At 45.9% G+C, this 20,966-nt stretch overlaps 1 protein-coding gene across 2 annotated transcripts; it reads right to left on the bottom strand.

The window, feature by feature from the left end:
- Positions 1-8,144: 8,144 nt before the first annotated feature.
- Positions 8,145-16,676, bottom strand: LOC311236734 (homeobox protein orthopedia B-like; the record flags this gene model as incomplete). 2 transcript variants are annotated; one of them, XM_084324477.1, is made up of 3 exons in its annotated part: positions 8,145-8,666; positions 14,994-15,427; positions 16,601-16,676. In XM_084324477.1, the coding sequence occupies 3 exons, from the start codon at positions 16,674-16,676 to the stop codon at positions 8,145-8,147; spliced, it is 1,032 nt and encodes a 343-aa protein (XP_084180603.1). The 2 variants fall into 2 exon arrangements, with proteins under 2 accessions (XP_084180603.1, XP_084180604.1); XM_084324478.1 differs by having other exon boundaries at positions 16,640-16,676.
- Between the last annotated feature and the right edge of the window lie 4,290 nt (positions 16,677-20,966).

The raw sequence follows: 20,966 nt of genomic DNA, 5'->3' as shown, positions 1-20,966 counted from the left end.
GTTGGCCCCCCAAACCACAGAGGCCTGTTTCAGGACATCTCCCTCAACTTTGATACTTGTCATGTATCCCAGAGCTCCACCATAAAAAACCTCTGAGTAATTTTTTATTCCTCCCTCTCATTTAATGCACATATAAAAAAATTCACCAAAATTGCCTTCTTCCATCTTCGTAATATCGCAAAAATTCGCCCCATTTTAACTCTGGCTGATGCTGAAACCCTGATTCATGCTTTTGTTTCATCACGTCTGGACTACTGTAATGCACTTTTTTCAGGCCTACCTAATTCAAGCATCAAAAATCTTCAACTCGTGCAAAATGCGGCTGCACGGATACTAACTAGAACTAGAACATTTGATCACATCACACCAGTTGTGTCCGCCCTACACTGGCTTCCTTCAAGCCCGATCTGACTTTAAAGGGGAACAATTTTACTATTTCTTTCACTATTTGGGCACTTTTACACAATTCCTGTGAGTTTATGGAACACCTCTGTCTGTTTTTCTCAAAAGAATTCATTGTTTTGTATTTCTAATCAAGTACTCAAAAACAGCATTTTCTACCTCAAGATCTTAAGCCGTTTTGAGGCTGGGCTCCAACCACTGTGTGGCCTGGTGGCAACTGCCACACCAACTGCCACATTATTATGCAGCTGAGAAATCTCTGACATCACAGATATGCACATTTTCAGATGACTCAGTTCAGTGAGGGTGAATATTGTGAGAGGAGAATTGGAAGAATGCGCCAATATGAGAATTAGAGACATAGATCCTATATATATATAATATAATAATATAATATAAGTCCACATAGCTAGGAAACAATGCTAAACACTGAAAAAGGCCATTTATAAGATAGTTCCCCTTTAAAGTGCTACTCCTCACCTACAAAATTTTAAATGGGCTTGCACTGCTCTATCTATCCGATCTCATCTCCCGGTACTCGCCCGCTCGTGCTCTGCGCTCACAAAATGCAGGGCTTCTATCGATTCCTAGGGTTAAAAAGAAATCCGCCGGCCACAGAGTCTTTGTCTACTGCGCTCCCTACCTGTGGAACAAATTACCTGCCGTCGTCAGGGGCGCCTGCTCTGTCGAAGCTTTTAAATCCCTGCTTAACACCCATCTGTCTAAACTGAACACTGTGACCTCATTTTTTTTACTTCTAATTTTACTATGTTATTTTATTTCATACTTATCTTGTCTTGCACAGTCTCTGGAGCGCAACAGTAAGAAGCATTTTGTATAAAAGTATTCTGTACTTCTGTATGACAACTATTAAAGAAACTTGAACTTGAAACTTGATCTTTTCTCTCTCTCCTTCAACCTACCCTGATCTCACCTGGTCGGGGACTGACCTTTAGATTAATCTGTCTAGTTTAGTTAGGATGTCTATTTTCTCCCAACTCTGCTTTTCCGCAGCACTACAAACATGGGAACTCTCTAACCCCCCCCTGCCCCCCCCCCCCCCCCCATCTCTCTGAGTGCCTGCTGTCTCGTAGTGCTGACCAAGGTGATGGATGTCTCTGGGTCTTGGCCAAGATTGCAGAGACTGCTCTACATGCACCACCGAGGCCACGGATCAGCTCCTTACCGTCTTCTGTCCGTGGTCTGTCAACATGGTTTCATTGCTGGGTTAAGTACTTCTATACTATTCACATAATATGCTTACTTCATATATCTACTCTATTCACATATGCTTACCACTTGTATCTATTGCTATGTCCGCCCACTACAATCACGCAAACTGTCTAACGCCTGTCCCATCTCCCTGTCTCCCTGTGAGTGTTGACCGGAGTGTCGGACGTCCCGTGATGAAGGCCGGGAGGATGTGACCCTCTCTGCGTGCCCCCCTGTCTCCCTGTTTCTGGAGGTCTCGTAGTGGTGACCGGAGTGCTGGACGTCCCGCGATGATGTCGGGGAGGTTGCGACCCTCTCTGCGCCGCCCCCCATCTCCCTGTCTCGGGCTGTCCCTGAGCAACGACCGGAGTGTTGAACGTCCCGTGATTAAGACGGGGAGGACGTGACCCTCTTTGCGTCGCCCCTGTGCCTCAAATAGATTCGCTATCAGCTCTATCTTCAATCTTTCAAAATGTTCAGTTGCTATCGCTATCAGCTCTATCTTTAATTTTTCAAAATGTTCAGTTGCTATTATTTGCATTTATTTTAAATTTGTTGGACCTTATGGTGTTCTTGTTTTGTTCTTGACTTATTGTTATGTTTCTTCTTGACTTGTTTAAAGAAGACGTGTCCGGCCCATGGGGACATTAATGTGTGTTGTCGGGCCTTACAAATAAATTTGAATTGATTTGATTTAAGGGATGTGTTTATAATGTCCAGGACTGAACTGGAGACGCTATCAAACACTGGCTTAAAGAATTGTGTGGGGATAGGATCAATATCTGAGGTTGTGGAGTTTGCTTCTGAGACAGTTTTACAAAGTTTGCTTAATGTGATGCATGTAAAGTTACTCATGGTTATGTAGCCGGTTCAACGCTGAACCTGCCACTACTTCGACCGTGCCTTGAGTGGGAGTCGAACCCCGGGCGTCCGCACCGGGGCCAGCATCGCAAACCGCTGCGCCAAGAAAGGAATTCCCTTCTAAGCGCTCAGTTTGGATGCCTCTGGGGAGTGAGTTTTACTTCTATGTGCCGTAGTCACACTATCGCGGCACATATCCGTTACAGTTACATTGCATAATCTACTGAGATCGGTTTCATCTCCACCTCCACTAGTAGGCCTTACCTTCACTAGGATGTACCCCACAAAGAATATTCCAATTATCAGATTGCGAGTCCCAGTATTGGTGTCGATCGTGTCGCCAAACATAATCCGCCACACATCATGGACCGGGAGGAATTCACGCTTCTCAATCCGATCGAGACAACCGGTCCCCTTGCCCGACCAATAGAAATCTGACTGGAGACCTCTGATCGACCCACAGGCCAAGATATCATGTTTCAAAGGGTGCTCGATACTGCCACCTGGGTGGATGCGGCCGGTATTGCACATCGGCATTCTCAAAATGATTCCCCATGTTAACCCAGATGTCCGTGTGCCTGTAATTAATGGAAATATTGAATAAAAGAAATAATGATGAAAACTTGACTATACTCGGGTCTGGCGCTGAACGTTCGGCGAGTTAACCCGACTATCATCGGGTATGGCGTCCAAAGTGTTGAGCCCGAGCCATATTTTGTGAAAATTCACCTAAAAATACATACCTAAGTAAATGGAAGATTGCTCCACTTCTACAAGGTCAATTTGCATGTTATTCGTATCTACTGTCTGTTACTAGGCTTGAGTCAATTGTAATGAACCAAAGGAGAATACATACATAAATTGTTTATCTTTTATTTTTTCATCTTTGACGGTGAATAACACCATGCTAAAATGTACCAGAAATCTAAGCAAATTAATAAAGGGCAGATGATTAACAGGAGGTTTTTATACATACAGTACTGAATTCTGCCATCCGGACCAATGCAATTTGAAATATTATTATAGAATATAGAATATCAGGCCTAATTGACCTTATTATGGCCAAGTCACACATCTCTGGATCGAGTTCAATCTGGATTTAGTACCACCAGGCACCCCTAACAGCAAAAACCGAGAATGAAATCTACCTTTTTTATGGCAATAACGTTCAGGTTTGTTCCAGCCGTGAGATATGATCCCGGAAAAAAAAGAGAAAGAAAAAAGCTTTTTTTTATTGACAGTAAGCTGGGAAGTGTCGTTTTTTATTATTCAGAAGCCCTGGGTCTTTTCTCTCAAAAGACTACATTCAAGTTAGTTTGCGCCAAATCCTCGCGTCAATAAACGCCTTTTTCTATATTTCTATAAACATTAATTCATACATTCTGTAGAGATGGATTTATGGCGTGATATCAATCTCGTACCGGTACCGGACCGCTCGGGCTTAAGAGGTTAACATTCACTTAAAGGTCCACAATTGTTCACTTGTTGGGCAATTGTACACAATTCCTGTGAGTCTATGGAACACATCTGTACGTTTTTTTTCAATAAAATTCATTGTTTTGTATTTTTAATCAAGTACGTTGGAGCACCACTTTCTGCCCTTCCAACGTACTCGCAATGTGCTTTGACTGACACCCACCTGCACTATAGCCTAGCTAAGAGATGGCAGATACGCTAGCACGGAGGAACACCGCAAACGCTACAGTAAAATAGTAACGTTGATACACTATTGAGACAAACAGAAAATATTAGCCAAATTAGAAAAGGGAATAACCTTTACCACTATCGCAAATAATCTGTCTGTTTGCGCGTGTGTTCTCCTTGCGTTATATGACACTAGTCCAAAGTGCATCATAGTTGTAGACGTTTGGTAATGAATGTATGAACGAGGTCCTACTGCTAATTAACTAATTACGACTTATGTACTTACTGATTCGATACGTTCTTTTGGGTCCCGAAGACTTGGTACAGGCTAGCTCCCTTCTTTAGCAACAGCCAGGAAATCACCCCAGCATTATTTAAAGTCCTTGATTCTCAATGTCGTCTTTGCAAAAATCCAAAAACGAACTTAGCCCATCGCTTGCGGAGCATGATATCATTAGGAAACGAGTGCACGGACGTATTCGCTGCTCGGCGGCCAGGAACAACACATGTCCTGCTCATAATTTTAACGTTATGCTAACTTACTCGAATCACTGTTGATCTTCAGTTGATTGTGGGCGGTGGCTACAACCACAGTAGCGGCTCAGTATGCAGATATTAGCTTAACAGTGATTGGCCAGCGCCTCTTAAGTTAACACGTCACAGATCCAGTACATTCTGAACGGCTTATTTCAGTCGGGAGAGTTCTTGTCTCAGCTGAACAGCAGAAACTGCACTTGGTACAGATTTCACTTTTTCTCAGTGTTGGTACAAAACCCCACATTGCTTGAAAACAATGCAAAACACTGGAAAGGGAATTTTTTTTTACAATAGGGGACCTTTAACAGTTATTGTTAAGACATACAGTTAGGGTTACGGTTAGGTTAGGGTTCCATCCCCAGCAAGGGAACTTTCATAAACATATGTTTATGAATATGTAATATATGTACTTAAGCAGACAGGATCAGTGATGTGACTTCAGACTGTAGCTACAAGCAGACAGGATCAGTGATCATGTGACTTCAGACTGTAGCTACAAGCAGACAGGATCAGTGATCATGTGACTTCAGACTGTAGCTACAAGCAGACAGGATCAGTGATCATGTGACTTCAGACTGTAGCTACAAGCAGACAGGATCAGTGATCATGTGACTTCAGACTGTAGCTACAAGCAGACAGGATCAGTGATCATGTGACTTCAGACTGTAGCTACAAGCAGACAGGATCAGTGATCATGTGACTTCAGACTGTAGCTACAAGCAGACGGGATCAGTGATCATGTGACTTCAGACTGTAGCTACAAGCAGACAGGATCAGTGATCATGTGACTTCAGACTGTAGCTACAAGCAGACGGGATCAGTGATCATGTGACTTCAGACTGTAGCTACAAGCAGACAGGATCAGTGATCATGTGACTTCAGACTGTAGCTACAAGCAGACGGGATCAGTGATCATGTGACTTGCAGCTCCACACTGATGCCAGGAGAGGAAATGAGATTGGAAATAGTTTAATGGATCAACCCTCCACTTAATGTCATGACAGGTTGTTCTGCGCTGAATAAATGATGCCGCCAGCAGCCTATAGGTTATACGAGTTGTAAAATGGTGTGTCCCTGTTTTGTTGGGGGGGCGATTATGCGCCTGGATGTGGTTGACAAGGCAGCCGCTTTTAGACGAGCGATATGACGATGTGATAGATTCTATGGAAAATATGCAAACAGTCCATCAACACCAGGGGTGTATCAAATCTGAGGTCAACCCTGTCAGGGGGGGTGGAGGGAGACTAACCGGACAGGACACGTGAATGGCACCTCCTTAAACCAACGCGTCCACGTTTCTCCGCCGGCCAGGTGGCCACTGGCGAGACAGCGTTGCATTAAAACAAATGTAATGTGGTAAAACAGGCGATTGTGTTTGGATTTGAGATTGATAATTGCTGGGTTGCATGTTTCATCATCAAGCTGGTTTTGACTCGACGTTAGCTTCTCAGTTCAAGGATGTCCCCGTGCGATACCAATATGTGGATTAAAGCTGTAAGTGGTATTTATATTGTTAAAATAAGTGGTTCACATGTTAAAATAATAGCTCTACACTACAGTAGCTCTCTCTGCCTCTCCACTCTGCAGTAAACACAAAATACATTTTAATAATAGCTCTACATTATATCATGGCTCTGTCTCTCTGCTCTGCAGTAAACACAAAATACATTTTAATAATAGCTCTACATTATATCATGGCTCTGTCTCTCTGCTCTGCAGTAAACACAGAATACATTTTAATAATAGCTCTACATTATATCATGGCTCTGTCTCTCTGCTCTGCAGTAAACACAAAATACATTTTAATAATAGCTCTACATTATATCATGGCTCTGTCTCTCTGCTCTGCAGTAAACACAAAATACATTTTAATAATAGCTCTACATTATATCATGGCTCTCTCTGTCTCTCTGCTCTGCAGTAAACACAAAATACATTTTAATAATAGCTCTACATTATATCATGGCTCTGCCTCTCTGCTCTGCAGTAAACACAAAATACATTTTAATAATAGCTCTACATTATATCATGGCTCTGTCTGCCTCCCACTCTGCAGTAAACACAAAATAAATGTTCTCGTATCTCGTTTCCACTTTATCCAATCAGGACACACTGCCAGGATTGTCGGACAAAAATAAGAAATAAAAACGAAAACAACAATAAAAAGAAATATGTGCTTGAAACAAGTAAAATAACCAGTAAGCAAATGTGGCTTGATAAGATTTCTTAAAATAAGTAAACATATCTATAAGGTTCTCTCTCCCAACCATGACAATCCATATCAGTGCTGGGTGTAGAGCTGTTTAATCTAACACAAAATACCACTTACATCACCAGTAAATAGATACAGTATAGTTAGCCTACAACTGTTTATACTGTCTCTTAATGCAGTTGTTGTTCCCGTGCGACACAAACAGACCCTGAATCAGTTTCTTCATCAGCGATCGCTCCAAGAAAAGAGGGTTGATTCGTGATGTGACATAAATTGAAAATGATTTTTATTTGATCATTTACAGGTAATTCGATATAAACATGTCCATGAAACGAAATGGTTTTGTTCAAACATTTAGAAGAAATTCATATTTGATAATAAGCACAGAGACGATAATTTAGAACATAGGTAATCACAAACGGACCAAATGGGAACAACAAGAGTAGCTCCGCCACACAAAACATCCTATATAACAGATTATATTTAAGTAAATCTTCCGTGTCTTAGTTTATAGTAATTCCGTTGTTTCTCGCCTCGGCGCGGGACATGCAGTCGAGTTCGTTTCCATGTCGTCGTCGTGATTCAGATTCGTCTCCACGTCGTTTCAAACCGTCGGCTGGTGTATTTTCTAGTGTTTGATCTCTTATTGTCTCACAAACACGCCTCCCCCAGGTGCGCGGACTCTGCACTGCGCATGCGCATGCTCTCGGCCCGTCTGAGCCGCATGCTGTGCAGGTGACGTCACGTGGAACCAGCTCCGCTCGGCGACGTTTTCAACCGTCAGGTCGCTGATGAGCAAACACCGTCAGAAGAAGAAGCCCGTGGGCGGTGAAATAAATAAATAAATGTGCCGAATGAATAAATAAGCTGAACATATAAATTAATTTAAATATGTAAATAAATGATTTTCATAGGCTACATGCGAAATATCAAATCATAGCCTAAAATAGCCCGGACCCTTAAAGACGTTACGTCACGGGGTCACATGTCCTTGTTTGATTTGGATGTAACTGGAGCGAGGATGAAAACTATAGACAAGTGAAAGAAACCCCCTTAACCCTTTCACCGCCACACGACAGAAGGTTAACCCTTTACTATATATAACACAACCGACGGCGACGCTCCATCGTTAGCATCACGAGCTCCGCATCCGCGCTAATGACGGAGCAACGCCGCCGTGGGTCGTGTGACGGTAAAGGGCTAACCTTCTGTGTCGTCACAGTGAAAGGGTTAACCGGCGGGCGGCCGTGTGGCAGTGAAAGGGTCTTTAACGTCACTAGGTGAAGCTCATGGACACTGTGTGCTCCAGCGCCTTGCGCCGCAGCGAGGCGATGCTCGTCCCCCTCCAGACGTCACTGTCCGGGGAGCCGCACAGCTGGGGGCCGCCGCTCACGTTGTTGGGGCCCCCGGAGAGCGAGCCGGGCCCCACCATGCCGGGGAAGGAGGGCTGGTAGAGGTGCGACTGCAGGCCGGGCCCGTTGGGCGACATGTTGGACAGGCCCATGGAGTTGGGGGGGGGCCCGCTGAGGCTGCACTGCGAGAGCGACTGGGCCATGGCCTGCTGGCGGCCCAGGGAGGGGGGCAGCTGCAGCTGGGAGGGCATGCCGGCCGTGGCCCAGCGAGTGTCGTTGGCGTGGAAGGAGCAGAGGCTGTCGCCCATGGCCGCCGCGGCCGCCGCCGCCGACTGGAACTGCGGGAGCCCGTGGTGGTGCGTGGGCAGCAGGGTCCCCGGGGAGCGGAACACGTTCGTCGTCTTCTTGCGTTTCTTCCACTTGGCGCGACGGTTCTGGAACCAGACCTGGAAGCAGAGGTTCTGTTTGTTAGGCTGCTGCCGCTCCCGGTGTGTTCTAACCCTAACCCTAACCCCAACACACAGGTCCGGTTCTATAGAGGTTCTGTTTGTTCTCCTGGTGTGTTCTAACCCTAACCCTAACCCCAACACACAGGTCCGGTTCTATAGAGGTTCTGTTTGTTCTCCTGGTGTGTTCTCTCTGTACAACAACACACACAGGTCCGGTTCTATAGCACAGCACTCTCGCAGAGTAACTTTAACTCAAGCTGAGTAACTTTAACTCAAACTGAGTCACATTTAACTCAGTTTGAGTCAAATGTACTCAGTTTGAGTCAAATGTACTCAGTTTGAGTCAAATGTACTCTGTTTGAGTCAAATGTACTCAGTTTGAGTCAAATGTACTCAGTTTGAGTCAAATGTACTCAGTTTGAGTCAAATTTACTCTGCGAATTGTACTGTGAGTTATTATCGATGTGGATTGATTGATTGATTGATTGATTGAATGTTTTATCGAGCAGAGATAACAGAGCACACGGAAGGAAGGAGGGGTCCCATGACGTCGCGCCAAGTGGAAGGAACGCAGGAAGACGATGAACGTGTGCCTCTCCCCGGGGAGGCAGGAGTAAGGGTTAGGGTTAGGGTTAAAGGTTACAGGTCAGTGTTAGGGTTAAAGGTTACAGGTCAGTGTTAGGGTTAAAGGTTACAGGTCAGTACACCTGCAGTCAGTGCATCATGGACATGTGCGTGAATGTAAAATATTACCTTCACACAAGAATACAGTCACTGTCACTAATGTACAGTCTCCTCCCCACCGTGTGTATATATTTATATATTTTCTCCACCCTCCCCCCTCCTATACAGTCTCCTCCCCACCGTATGTATATATTTATATATTCTCTCCACCCTCCCCCCTCCTATACAGTCTCCTCCCCACCGTATGTATATATTTATATATTCTCTCCACCCTCCCCCCCCTCCTATACAGTCTCCTCCCCACCGTATGTATATATTTATATATTCTCTCCACCCTCCCCCCTCCTATACAGTCTCCTCCCCACCGTATGTATATATTTATATATTCTCTCCACCCTCCCCCCTCCTATACAGTCTCCTCCCCACCGTATGTATATATTTATATATTCTCTCCACCCTCCCCCCCCTCCTATACAGTCTCCTCCCCACCGTATGTATATATTTATATATTCTCTCCACCCTCCCCCCTCCTATACAGTCTCCTCCCCACCGTATGTATATATTTATATATTCTCTCCACCCTCCCCCCTCCTATACAGTCTCCTCCCCACCGTATGTATATATTTATATATTCTCTCCACCCTCCCCCCCTCCTATACAGTCTCCTCCCCACCGTATGTATATATTTATATATTCTCTCCACCCTCCCCCCTCCTATACAGTCTCCTCCCCACCGTATGTATATATTTATATATTCTCTCCACCCTCCCCCCCTCCTATACAGTCTCCTCCCCACCGTATGTATATATTCTCTCCCCACCGTATGTATATACAGTCTCCTCCCCACCGTATGTATATATTCTCTCCCCACCGTATGTATATATCTCTCCCCACCGTATGTATATATATCTCCTCCCCACCGTATGTATATATTCTCTCCCCACCGTATGTATATATTCTCTCCCCACCGTATGTATATATTCTCTCCCCACCGTATGTATATATTCTCTCCCCACCGTATGTATATATCTCCTCCCCACCGTATGTATATATTCTCTCCCCACCGTATGTATATATCTCCTCCCCACCGTATGTATATATATCTCTCCCCACCGTATGTATATATTCTCTCCCCACCGTATGTATATATCTCCTCCCCACCGTATGTATATATATCTCTCCCCACCGTATGTATATATTCTCTCCCCACCGTATGTATATATCTCCTCCCCACCGTATGTATATATATCTCTCCCCACCGTATGTATATATTCTCTCCCCACCGTATGTATATATCTCTCCCCACCGTATGTATATATTCTCTCCCCACCGTATGTATATATTCTCTCCCCACCGTATGTATATATCTCTCCCCACCGTATGTATATATTTCTCTCCCACCCACCCACCCCCCCCTAGTCTCCTCCCCACTGCATGTATATATTCTGTTATAGGATCTATGGGTAACAGTACTGTATATTTGCATATCGTATATGTCACAAATGTAACAGTACTACCTGTATTATGTCATGTATGTCCCTATGCCATAAATGTCATGATGTCATAAATATGTCATAAATGTTGAATGTGAAATGTGAATTGAAAATGGGGGACCCTGATGTAAACAAGACGAAAGTCTTTCTCTGGTCTGCATCCCCTTAACAATTGTGTGTATTGAGCTGTACTGTATTGTACCCATTCTGCAATCTGTTAAATAAAGTTTTCATTCATTCATTCATTCATTCATTCATTCATTCATTTATTCATTCATTCATTCATTCATTCATTCATTCATTCATTCATTCATTCATTCATTCAATCATTTATTCACACAGTAAAATAACATATAAATGACACTAAAATAACAAAAAGATTACAGTAATGTGCAGTATCCCAACCCGTATGAAAATGCATTATATCGTATATAAAATATATAAACACACGGGCTAAAGCTATATTGTCTCAGTGAACCGATTATCTTCTGTAAACAGGCCTATATATATTTACGGCTGCTATAAAACCCTATATCTTGAAGATTAAAAAAAGGGAATGCCCTGGTCTGAATTTTCCCAATGTGTTGTTTTTATTATATATCCCGTGAATGTATTTAACTTGTTTAACGCGCACAGTCACACGCACGCACGCACGGCACAACACCGCCGCCGTTTAAACGACGGGCTGCTACACCGACAGTAAAATGATAATGTAATCGCCGTGACTTATGTAGCCATAGTAATGATGGCGGCGGCGTTTACTGGGAGAGAGGCCTTGAGAGCGTGTTTATATATAGATATTATATAGAGACCTCATAGTCATGGCGTCGATGATTAATGTGAAGATTTGGTTGAGAAACTGGGGCGTCGTATTAAAGAGAGAGAGAGAGAGGGAGAGAGAGAGAGAGAGAGAGAGAGAGAGAGAGGGGCCCACCTCACCCCGAGCAGCCAGCCGCGAAGTCCCGCCTCAGATGCATTAATACACTTCAGAGGAAAGAAAATGCAATTTCTCATTCTGTTTAAAAGACAGAGTAGTGCGTCTCTCTCTCTCTCCGCCATTAAGACGCGTCTGGCTGACAGTCCAGACCATAATATATATATAGGGAGCTGGGCTGGACCTGCTTGTTCTTATAATTATAATAATAATAATAATAATAATAATAATAATAATAATAATAATAATAATAATAATAATAATAATAATAATAATAATAATAATAATAATAATAATAATAATAATAATAATAATAATAATAATAATAATAATAATAATAATAATAATATAATAATAATATAATAATATATTATATATCCCCTGGTTCGGGAGCCGCGGCTCATAACGGCATCGTTTCACTAATTCTTATTTCATGTAAATAGTATATCGGCCTACAGCGGGATTATAGAACGTATCCGTGCGCTATAATAATAATAATAATAATAATAATAATAATAACGATGATTATTTATTATGAACGGCTCAACTGCGGTGTCCGTTGCAGCACTTTATTAATAAGCCGCCAAGGCGATAAATAATTATTAATTCGATTCATAATACAGCCTTTGTTTTTACTGCGAGGTTATATAGTTGTTAGATGTCGTGATATAGAATCATAATGTACCCGTCGGTTGGACCCGCAGCGTGTTGTTGTTGACTAAACTATCTTCTCGAGACCAGTGTCGCTGAAGACGCGTCGCCGGGATGCGGGACGACATTCACGGGGCCGTTCGTTCAAGTCCTCCGTGTATTATATTATATAAAGGACATGTTCCACCTAAACAGGTGTAACTGTATTGGTACAATACACCGATACAATAAAGCTCCGATCGTAATTCCATAGATAACTATTAAGCTACAAATGCAGATTATAGCCCCGCGCTGTATAAATATATAATCTGAGGACCAATATGAATAATATTACCATGTAGCCTGTATCAGTCTATTTGAGCTTCCATAATGATATGGCACGTGGTAAGGGAAAGGATATGTATTGGTCCTTTGCGTGTGAACTATATAGGGTTCATATTCATACAATTACTGTATTTTTGGATTATATTTTATATTCCATTAACCGAGTCTTGAACTGCAGTGAATAAATATAACACGGATCTCAGAGTGACTTTATGACTGACTGCATGTTTCATGGAATGATTTCTTACTCAAATATAGAATCTGTTTAAGACCTATTTTCTAAATAGTATCAATTTACCCTTATAATTATGTCATCATTTCAAACATTTTAACATATAATTGTCAGATTTGAGGAATGGTACAATTTAAATAATACTACTAATAATTATATTAATAAAATAATAACAATAAAACAACGCCAATACAAATTACAAATAACAATAATAACAGTAATAATAATAAATTATTTATGGTATAACATTTGATTCTGATTTTTTATTTTTATTTTTTTTATGGATTCTCACAATTGATAAATAGTAAAACAGGAGCTGTCCGGTGCTGAAATGAACTTCTCCTTGTCGGCGCGGCTATAGGAGCTGTCCTCGTAAATATAGGAGCTGACCTCGGTGCTGAAATATAGGAGCTGACCGCGGTGCTGAAATATAGGAGCTGACCTCGGTGCTGAAATATAGGAGCTGACCGCGGTGCTGAAATACAGGAGCTGACCGCGGTGCTGAAATATAGGAGATGACCTCGGTGCTGACATATAGGAGCTGACCGCGGTGCTGAAATACAGGAGCTGACCGCGGTGCTGAAATATAGGAGCTGACCTCGGTGCTGACATATAGGAGCTGACCGCGGTGCTGAAATATAGCTGACCGCGGTGCTGAAATATAGCTGACCACGGTGCTGAACTATAGGAGCTGACCGGTGCTGAAATACAGGAGCTGACCGCGGTGCTGAAATATAGGAGCTGACCGCGGTGCTGACATATAGGAGCTGACCGCGGTGCTGACATATAGGAGCTGACCGTGGTGCTGAAATATAGGAGCTGACCGCGGTGCTGAAATATAGGAGCTGACCGCGGTGCTGACATATAGGAGCTGACCGCGGTGCTGACATATAGGAGCTGACCGCGGTGCTGACATATAGGAGCTGACCGTGGTGCTGAAATATAGGAGCTGACCGCGGTGCTGAAATATAGGAGCTGACCGCGGTGCTGACATATAGGAGCTGACCGCGGTGCTGACATATAGGAGCTGACCTTGGTGCTGAAATATAGGAGCTGACCGCGGTGCTGAAATATAGGAGCTGACCGCGGTGCTGAAATATAGGAGCTGACCTCAATACAGGAGCTGACCGCGGTGCTGAAATACAGCTCCTATAGCCGCCGACAAGCACATTTCAGTACCGCGGACAGCTCCTATTTCCCCCCTCTCCCCTTTTAATTTTCCTTGTATACTATTGCTACTGTCATTTTGTATATTATTTACTTGTACGTACATAACCTTGTTTTTGTTGCAGCCTCCCCCCCCTCCCCCCCTTCTCTCAAAAGGCCTTTGCTTTTTGGTCAGGCTGCTTTTGTATATAATAATAATAATTTGTTCTTACACTATAGCTTGCCTGGGTAAATAACGGTTAAATTAAAAACTAAACATTTTAAATAGCCGCGCCACAGCGAGAGCGCATCATTTCAGAACCCAAGAAAACCTTAAAACCACAAAACTAGGGGGATTCTAATTTCTTTTTAATTAAATATTATAATTCTGCCAAATTACTATTATACAAAAAGGGAGAGCACACGGTCATTTTTTCCATTATATATTGCACTGTAAAAACTGAGCGGTCATCTGGTAATTTTTAAACTATCAGCACATTTTATTCAACCTAAACTGTGTAAAATACAATTCATAAATTGAATTCAGCTCAATTCGATTTCAAACGGCACATAGTATTTTTTGTATTATGTATAGGTTACTAATAATTAGTTAATAAATATTAATATATCCCAATCCCAGTTTTTACAATGTGGTTATACAAAAACAGTATTTTAACAGTATTAACGTTTTTATTATTATTATTATTTTAAATTTTTTAAGGCTTTCTAACGGTCGCGTCTCTCACAGACGGGTTTTATCGGCGGGACGTGTTGTTGTAACGCGACTAATAAAACACGCAGGTTATCGACACACCGGGCGGGACTCGAACCAACAGAACCGACAGAAGAACCAGACCGACCTGCACGCGGGACTCCGTGAGCCCGATGCGCAGCGCCAGCTCCTCCCGCATGAAGATGTCTGGGTAGTGCGTCTTGGCGAAGCTGCGCTCCAGCTCGTTGAGCTGCGCCGGCGTGAAGCGCGTCCGGTGCCGCTTCTGCTTCTGGCTCTGCTGGCTGGCGGACTGGCTGTTCTGGTTCTGCTTCTCCTGCAGCTCCTTGGTGTTGCCCCCCCCCTGCTGTCCTCCGCCGCCGGACGGGTTGTTGTTGGAGCCGCCGTTGTTGTTGTTGTTGTTGTTGTTGATGTCGTCGCCTCCCGGGAGCATCGTCGCGCCCTCCACGCCGCCGTCCGGCCCCGGGGCGAGCTCTCCGGAGTGCCCGGGGTCAGGGCCCCCTCCGAGCCGGCACTTCAGCGCCTCGCGGTGCCCCAGCAGCTCCGCGGCCGCATCTTTCATCCCTGCGGGGACACGAGGGGGGGTTTAAAGTATACATCAGCTCGTCCCGGGGGGAGGAGAGGGTTTAAAGTACAGTATACATCAGCTCATCCCGGGGGGAGGAAAGGGTTTAAAGTACAGTATACTGTACATCAGCTCATCCTCCGGGGGGAGAGGGTTTAAACATCAGCTCATCCTCCGGGGGGAGGAGAGGGTTTAAAGTAAACATCAGCTCGTCCTTCGGGGAGGAGAGGGTTTAAAGTAAACATCAGCTCGTCCTCCGGGGGGAGGAGAGGGTTTAAAGTAAACATCAGCTCGTCCTTCCTTGGACCCTGATGGAAACAAGACAAAAGTCTTTCTCTGGTCTGCAGCCCCTTAACAATTGTGTGTATTGAGCCGTACTGTATTGTACCCATTCTGCAATCTGTTAAATAAAGTTTTCATTCATTCATTCATTCATTCATTCAGGAAAGGGTTTAAACATCAGCTCGTCCTTCTGGAGGAAAGGGTTTAAACATCAGCTCATCCTCCTGGAGGAAAGGGTTTAAACATCAGCTCATCCTCCTGGAGGAAAGGGTTTAAACATCAGCTCATCCTCCTGGAGGAAAGGGTTTAAACATCAGCTCATCCTCCTGGAGGAAAGGGTTTAAACATCAGCTCATCCTCCTGGAGGAAAGGGTTTAAACATCAGCTCATCCTCCTGGAGGAAAGGGTTTAAACATCAGCTCGTCCTTCTGGAGGAAAGGGTTCAACTTAGTGCACGAAGCCACATCACAATATAGGAGCTGTCCTCGACTCCTCGGTGCTGAAATATAGGAGCTGATGACAAACACAACTCCTGACTCGAACATCTGGCTGCAAAACAAGCGACATGATGACTTTGTCAAACAGAAGAGATTTTATCTTTTATCTTCTAGCACCGAGTTTACACGACATTGGGAGAAAGAGATGCTCAGTTGTAGCCGCAGAACACAGCGGCCACCTGGACCTTAAATAGCCGACACTTAATTAAATTCGATCACATCAATACCTTACAAGAAAATGGTTAAATCAAATTACCGCAGTAATATAATAATAATAATAATAATTACTTTTCCAATGAATTAGCTCTCACTTCAATCACATTAAGATATAATATAAGAAACAAATTGTCAATCTTCCCCGCCTGATTGAGATGATAAATATAGAAGCCTTACAGTAGAGTTGGAGACCGGAGCTCGGCGTCGTCAACTCACCGAGCCGAGCGTCCAGGAGGTCGGCGTGCGAGAGCATGGCGCACCGCTCCGGGCCGAACAAGTGCTATTCCGAAAAAAATGCCTACGACTTTAACCTATTTAAAAAAAAAATATATATATATATGGAACTAAATGAAAGCAAATTCGGTTTGTGGTTAAAAAAAGGAGGTTCCTTGCATTATAATGTCCTTTAGAGGGACGGGGCGGGGCTTAGCGACCGAAGGAACCCATGAGCGCCTTCAGACGAGGACCAATCAGAACCGAGGCTCGAGACGTGTCAGCTTTTACCTCCAGACCCCGCCCCCCCATCCAGACCCCCCCCCCCCCAATCCACACACATTCACCAGTTTCATTCCTCCTCCTCATCTCTGTAATAGGCTTTGATTTTTCTTCTCCAAATTACACCCAATAAAATAACCTGATTTAATATGATCTGTGAGAAGCTTCGACCCGTCATCATCTGAGAGACACGCGTTGGATCCGCCCGCGATATTAGTTTAATTGTTCTGAAGCCCATCAGCTGAAGTGAAGCTCAGATCAAAAACTAACGTCGACATATAAACAGACGATCTGTGTGTGAAGTGAACGACATCTCGCCTATTAGCGCGGCAGCTATATATATATATATATATAATATATATAATATACACACAGTATATAATGAGGTAAAGCCGGTTTAAGGGGGTGGCTGCCTCGAACATCAGGCCGCGTCCCGACTCCCGTCTCACTCCCGACTCCCGTCTCACTCCCGACCTCTCCTCCCCTCAGACCGAGTGAACCTCCTCTAAATGCCCCTAATTTCCTACAGTGAGCCAAACAACCGAGTTTAGATTAGGGATATATTTCTAACCAGAGTCATTTTCAAGACCATTAGGCTTTTATGCAATTAGTGCCAAATCTATAAGCTTTTTATTACAATTATTAGGGGTAAAAAAATCAGAATAAATTAGTGGTGATTTACTAGTGTTTAGGGGGGGGGGGAGGGGGGGGGACTCGTTGTAAATGATATGTGAGCAGATTAAGAGGATAATTCGGTGTAAAGTGGAGCGAGAGCCTCTGTGTGTCGAACAGGCGCTGAACACGGAACACGCTATTGGACCGAGAGGCGGAGTCAACTGGCGCCTGAGCGGCGACCCGCAAACACACGGGCTTTAAACACGTCAGCTGACCCGACAAACAGGCTTTAAACACGTCACCTGACCTGACAAACAAACAGGCTTTAAACACGTCACCTGACCTGACAAACACGCTTTAAACACGTCACCTGACCTGACAAACAGGCTTTAAACACGTCACCTGACCTGACAAACAGGCTTTAAACACGTCACCTGACCTGACAAACAGGCTTTAAACACGTCACCTGACCTGACAAACAGGCTTTAAACACGTCACCTGACCTGACAAACAGGCTTTAAACACGTCAGCTGACCTGACAAACAGGCTTTAAACACGTCAGCTGACCTGACAAACAGGCTTTAAACACGTCACCTGACCTGACAAACAGGCTTTAAACACGTCAGCTGACCTGACAAACACGCTTTAAACACGTCACCTGACCTGACAAACAGGCTTTAAACACGTCACCTGACCTGACAAACAGGCTTTAAACACGTCACCTGACCTGACAAACAGGCTTTAAACACGTCCAGCCAATTGCTTCCACGCTATTGATCTTTTATAATCTGCCGCATTAAGGATATTCATTGGAGTCGAGTCAAAACAAAGGGAGCTTTAAACAGCTTTAAACAGCTCCCCGTGTCACTAAAAACATTATACTCAATTAGCACAATAATACAGAGTCTTGTCACACAGCGCTATAGGCTCCCGAGATATATATATATATAATATAATATAAGGACAAAGGAGAGACACACTGCGGGCAGATGTTCTGAGGAAGCGGGTTTATTTATTGTGGAGTGAATATAGTGGAGGAGGCGCTGGAGCATGAAGCTGGCCCCTGTGGGTCTCTCTCTCTCTCTCTGGAGCATGAAGCTGGGCCCTGTGGGTCTCTCTCTCTCTCTCTCTGGAGCATGAAGCTGGGCCCTGTGGGTCTCTCTCTCTCTCTCTCTGGAGCATGAAGCTGGGCCCTGTGGGTCTCTCTCTCTCTGGAGCGTGAAGCTGGGCCCTGTGGGTCTCTCTCTCTCTCTCTCTGGAGCGTGAAGCTGGGCCCTGTGGGTCTCTCTCTCTCTGCCCTCTGGAGCATGAAGCTGGGCCCTGTGGGTCTCTCTCTCTCTCTCTCTGGAGCGTGAAGCTGGGCCCTGTGGGTCTCTCTCTCTGCCCTCTGGAGCGTGAAGCTGGGCCCTGTGGGTCTCTCTCTCTCTCTCTCTGGAGCATGAAGCTGGGCCCTGTGGGTCTCTCTCTCTCTCTCTGGAGCATGAAGCTGGGCCCTGTGGGTCTCTCTCTCTCTCTCTGGAGCGTGAAGCTGGGCCCTGTGGGTCTCTCTCTCTCTCTCTCTGGAGCATGAAGCTGGGCCCTGTGGGTCTCTCTCTCTCTGCCCTCTGGAGCGTGAAGCTGGGCCCTGTGGGTCTCTCTCTCTCTCTCTCTCTGGAGCATGAAGCTGGGCCCTGTGGGTCTCTCTCTCTCTCTGGAGCGTGAAGCTGGGCCCTGTGGGTCTCTCTCTCTCTGCCCTCTGGAGCATGAAGCTGGGCCCTGTGGGTCTCTCTCTGCCCTCTGGAGCATGAAGCTGGGCCCTGTGGGTCTCTCTCTCTCTCTCTCTGGAGCATGAAGCTGGGCCCTGTGGGTCTCTCTCTCTCTCTCTCTGGAGCATGAAGCTGGGCCCTGTGGGTCTCTCTCTCTCTCTCTCTGGAGCATGAAGCTGGGCCCTGTGGGTCTCTCTCTCTCTGCCCTCTGGAGCGTGAAGCTGGGCCCTGTGGGTCTCTCTCTCTGCCCTCTGGAGCGTGAAGCTGGGCCCTGTGGGTCTCTCTCTCTCTGCCCTCTGGAGCGTGAAGCTGGGCCCTGTGGGTCTCTCTCTCTCTGCCCTCTGGAGCATGAAGCTGGGCCCTGTGGGTCTCTCTCTCTGCCCTCTGGAGCGTGAAGCTGGGCCCTGTGGGTCTCTCTCTCTCTGCCCTCTGGAGCGTGAAGCTGGGCCCTGTGGGTCTCTCTCTCTGCCCTCTGGAGCGTGAAGCTGGGCCCTGTGGGTCTCTCTCTCTCTGCCCTCTGGAGCATGAAGCTGGGCCCTGTGGGTCTCTCTCTCTCTGCCCTCTGGAGCATGAAGCTGGGCCCTGTGGGTCTCTCTCTCTCTGCCCTCTGGAGCATGAAGCTGGGCCCTGTGGGTCTCTCTCTCTCTCTCTCTGGAGCGTGAAGCTGGGCCCTGTGGGTCTCTCTCTCTGCCCTCTGGAGCGTGAAGCTGGGCCCTGTGGGTCTCTCTCTCTCTCTCTCTGGAGCATGAAGCTGGGCCCTGTGGGTCTCTCTCTCTCTCTCTCTGGAGCGTGAAGCTGGGCCCTGTGGGTCTCTCTCTCTGCCCTCTGGAGTGTGAAGCTGGGCCCCTGTGGGTCTCTCTCTCTGCCCTCTGGAGCGTGAAGCTGGGCCCTGTGGGTCTCTCTCTCTCTGCCCTCTGGAGCGTGAAGCTGGGCCCTGTGGGTCTCTCTCTCTCTGCCCTCTGGAGCATGAAGCTGGGCCCTGTGGGTCTCTCTCTCTCTCTCTCTGGAGCGTGAAGCTGGGCCCTGTGGGTCTCTCTCTCTCTCTCTCTGGAGCATGAAGCTGGGCCCTGTGGGTCTCTCTCTCTCTCTCTCTGGAGCGTGAAGCTGGGCCCTGTGGGTCTCTCTCTCTCTGCCCTCTGGAGCGTGAAGCTGGGCCCTGTGGGTCTCTCTCTCTGCCCTCTGGAGCATGAAGCTGGGCCCTGTGGGTCTCTCTCTCTCTCTCTCTGGAGCGTGAAGCTGGGCCCTGTGGGTCTCTCTCTCTCTCTGCCCTCTGGAGCGTGAAGCTGGGCCCTGTGGGTCTCTCTCTCTGCCCTCTGGAGCGTGAAGCTGGGCCCTGTGGGTCTCTCTCTCTCTGGAGCATGAAGCTGGGCCCTGTGGGTCTCTCTCTCTCTGCCCTCTGGAGCGTGAAGCTGGGCCCTGTGGGTCTCTCTCTCTGCCCTCTGGAGCATGAAGCTGGGCCCTGTGGGTCTCTCTCTCTCTGCCCTCTGGAGCATGAAGCTGGGCCCTGTGGGTCTCTCTCTCTGCCCTCTGGAGCGTGAAGCTGGGCCCTGTGGGTCTCTCTCTCTCTGCCCTCTGGAGCATGAAGCTGGGCCCTGTGGGTCTCTCTCTCTCTCTCTGGAGCATGAAGCTGGGCCCTGTGGGTCTCTCTCTCTCTGCCCTCTGGAGCATGAAGCTGGGCCCTGTGGGTC

Source organism: Notolepis coatsorum (genome assembly GCF_963971535.1).
Source record: "Notolepis coatsorum genome assembly, chromosome: 11".
Lineage (NCBI taxonomy): Eukaryota > Metazoa > Chordata > Actinopteri > Aulopiformes > Paralepididae > Notolepis > Notolepis coatsorum.
The sequence above is the reverse complement of the archived record's forward strand: the minus strand, read 5'-3'. Positions and strand labels throughout refer to the sequence as shown.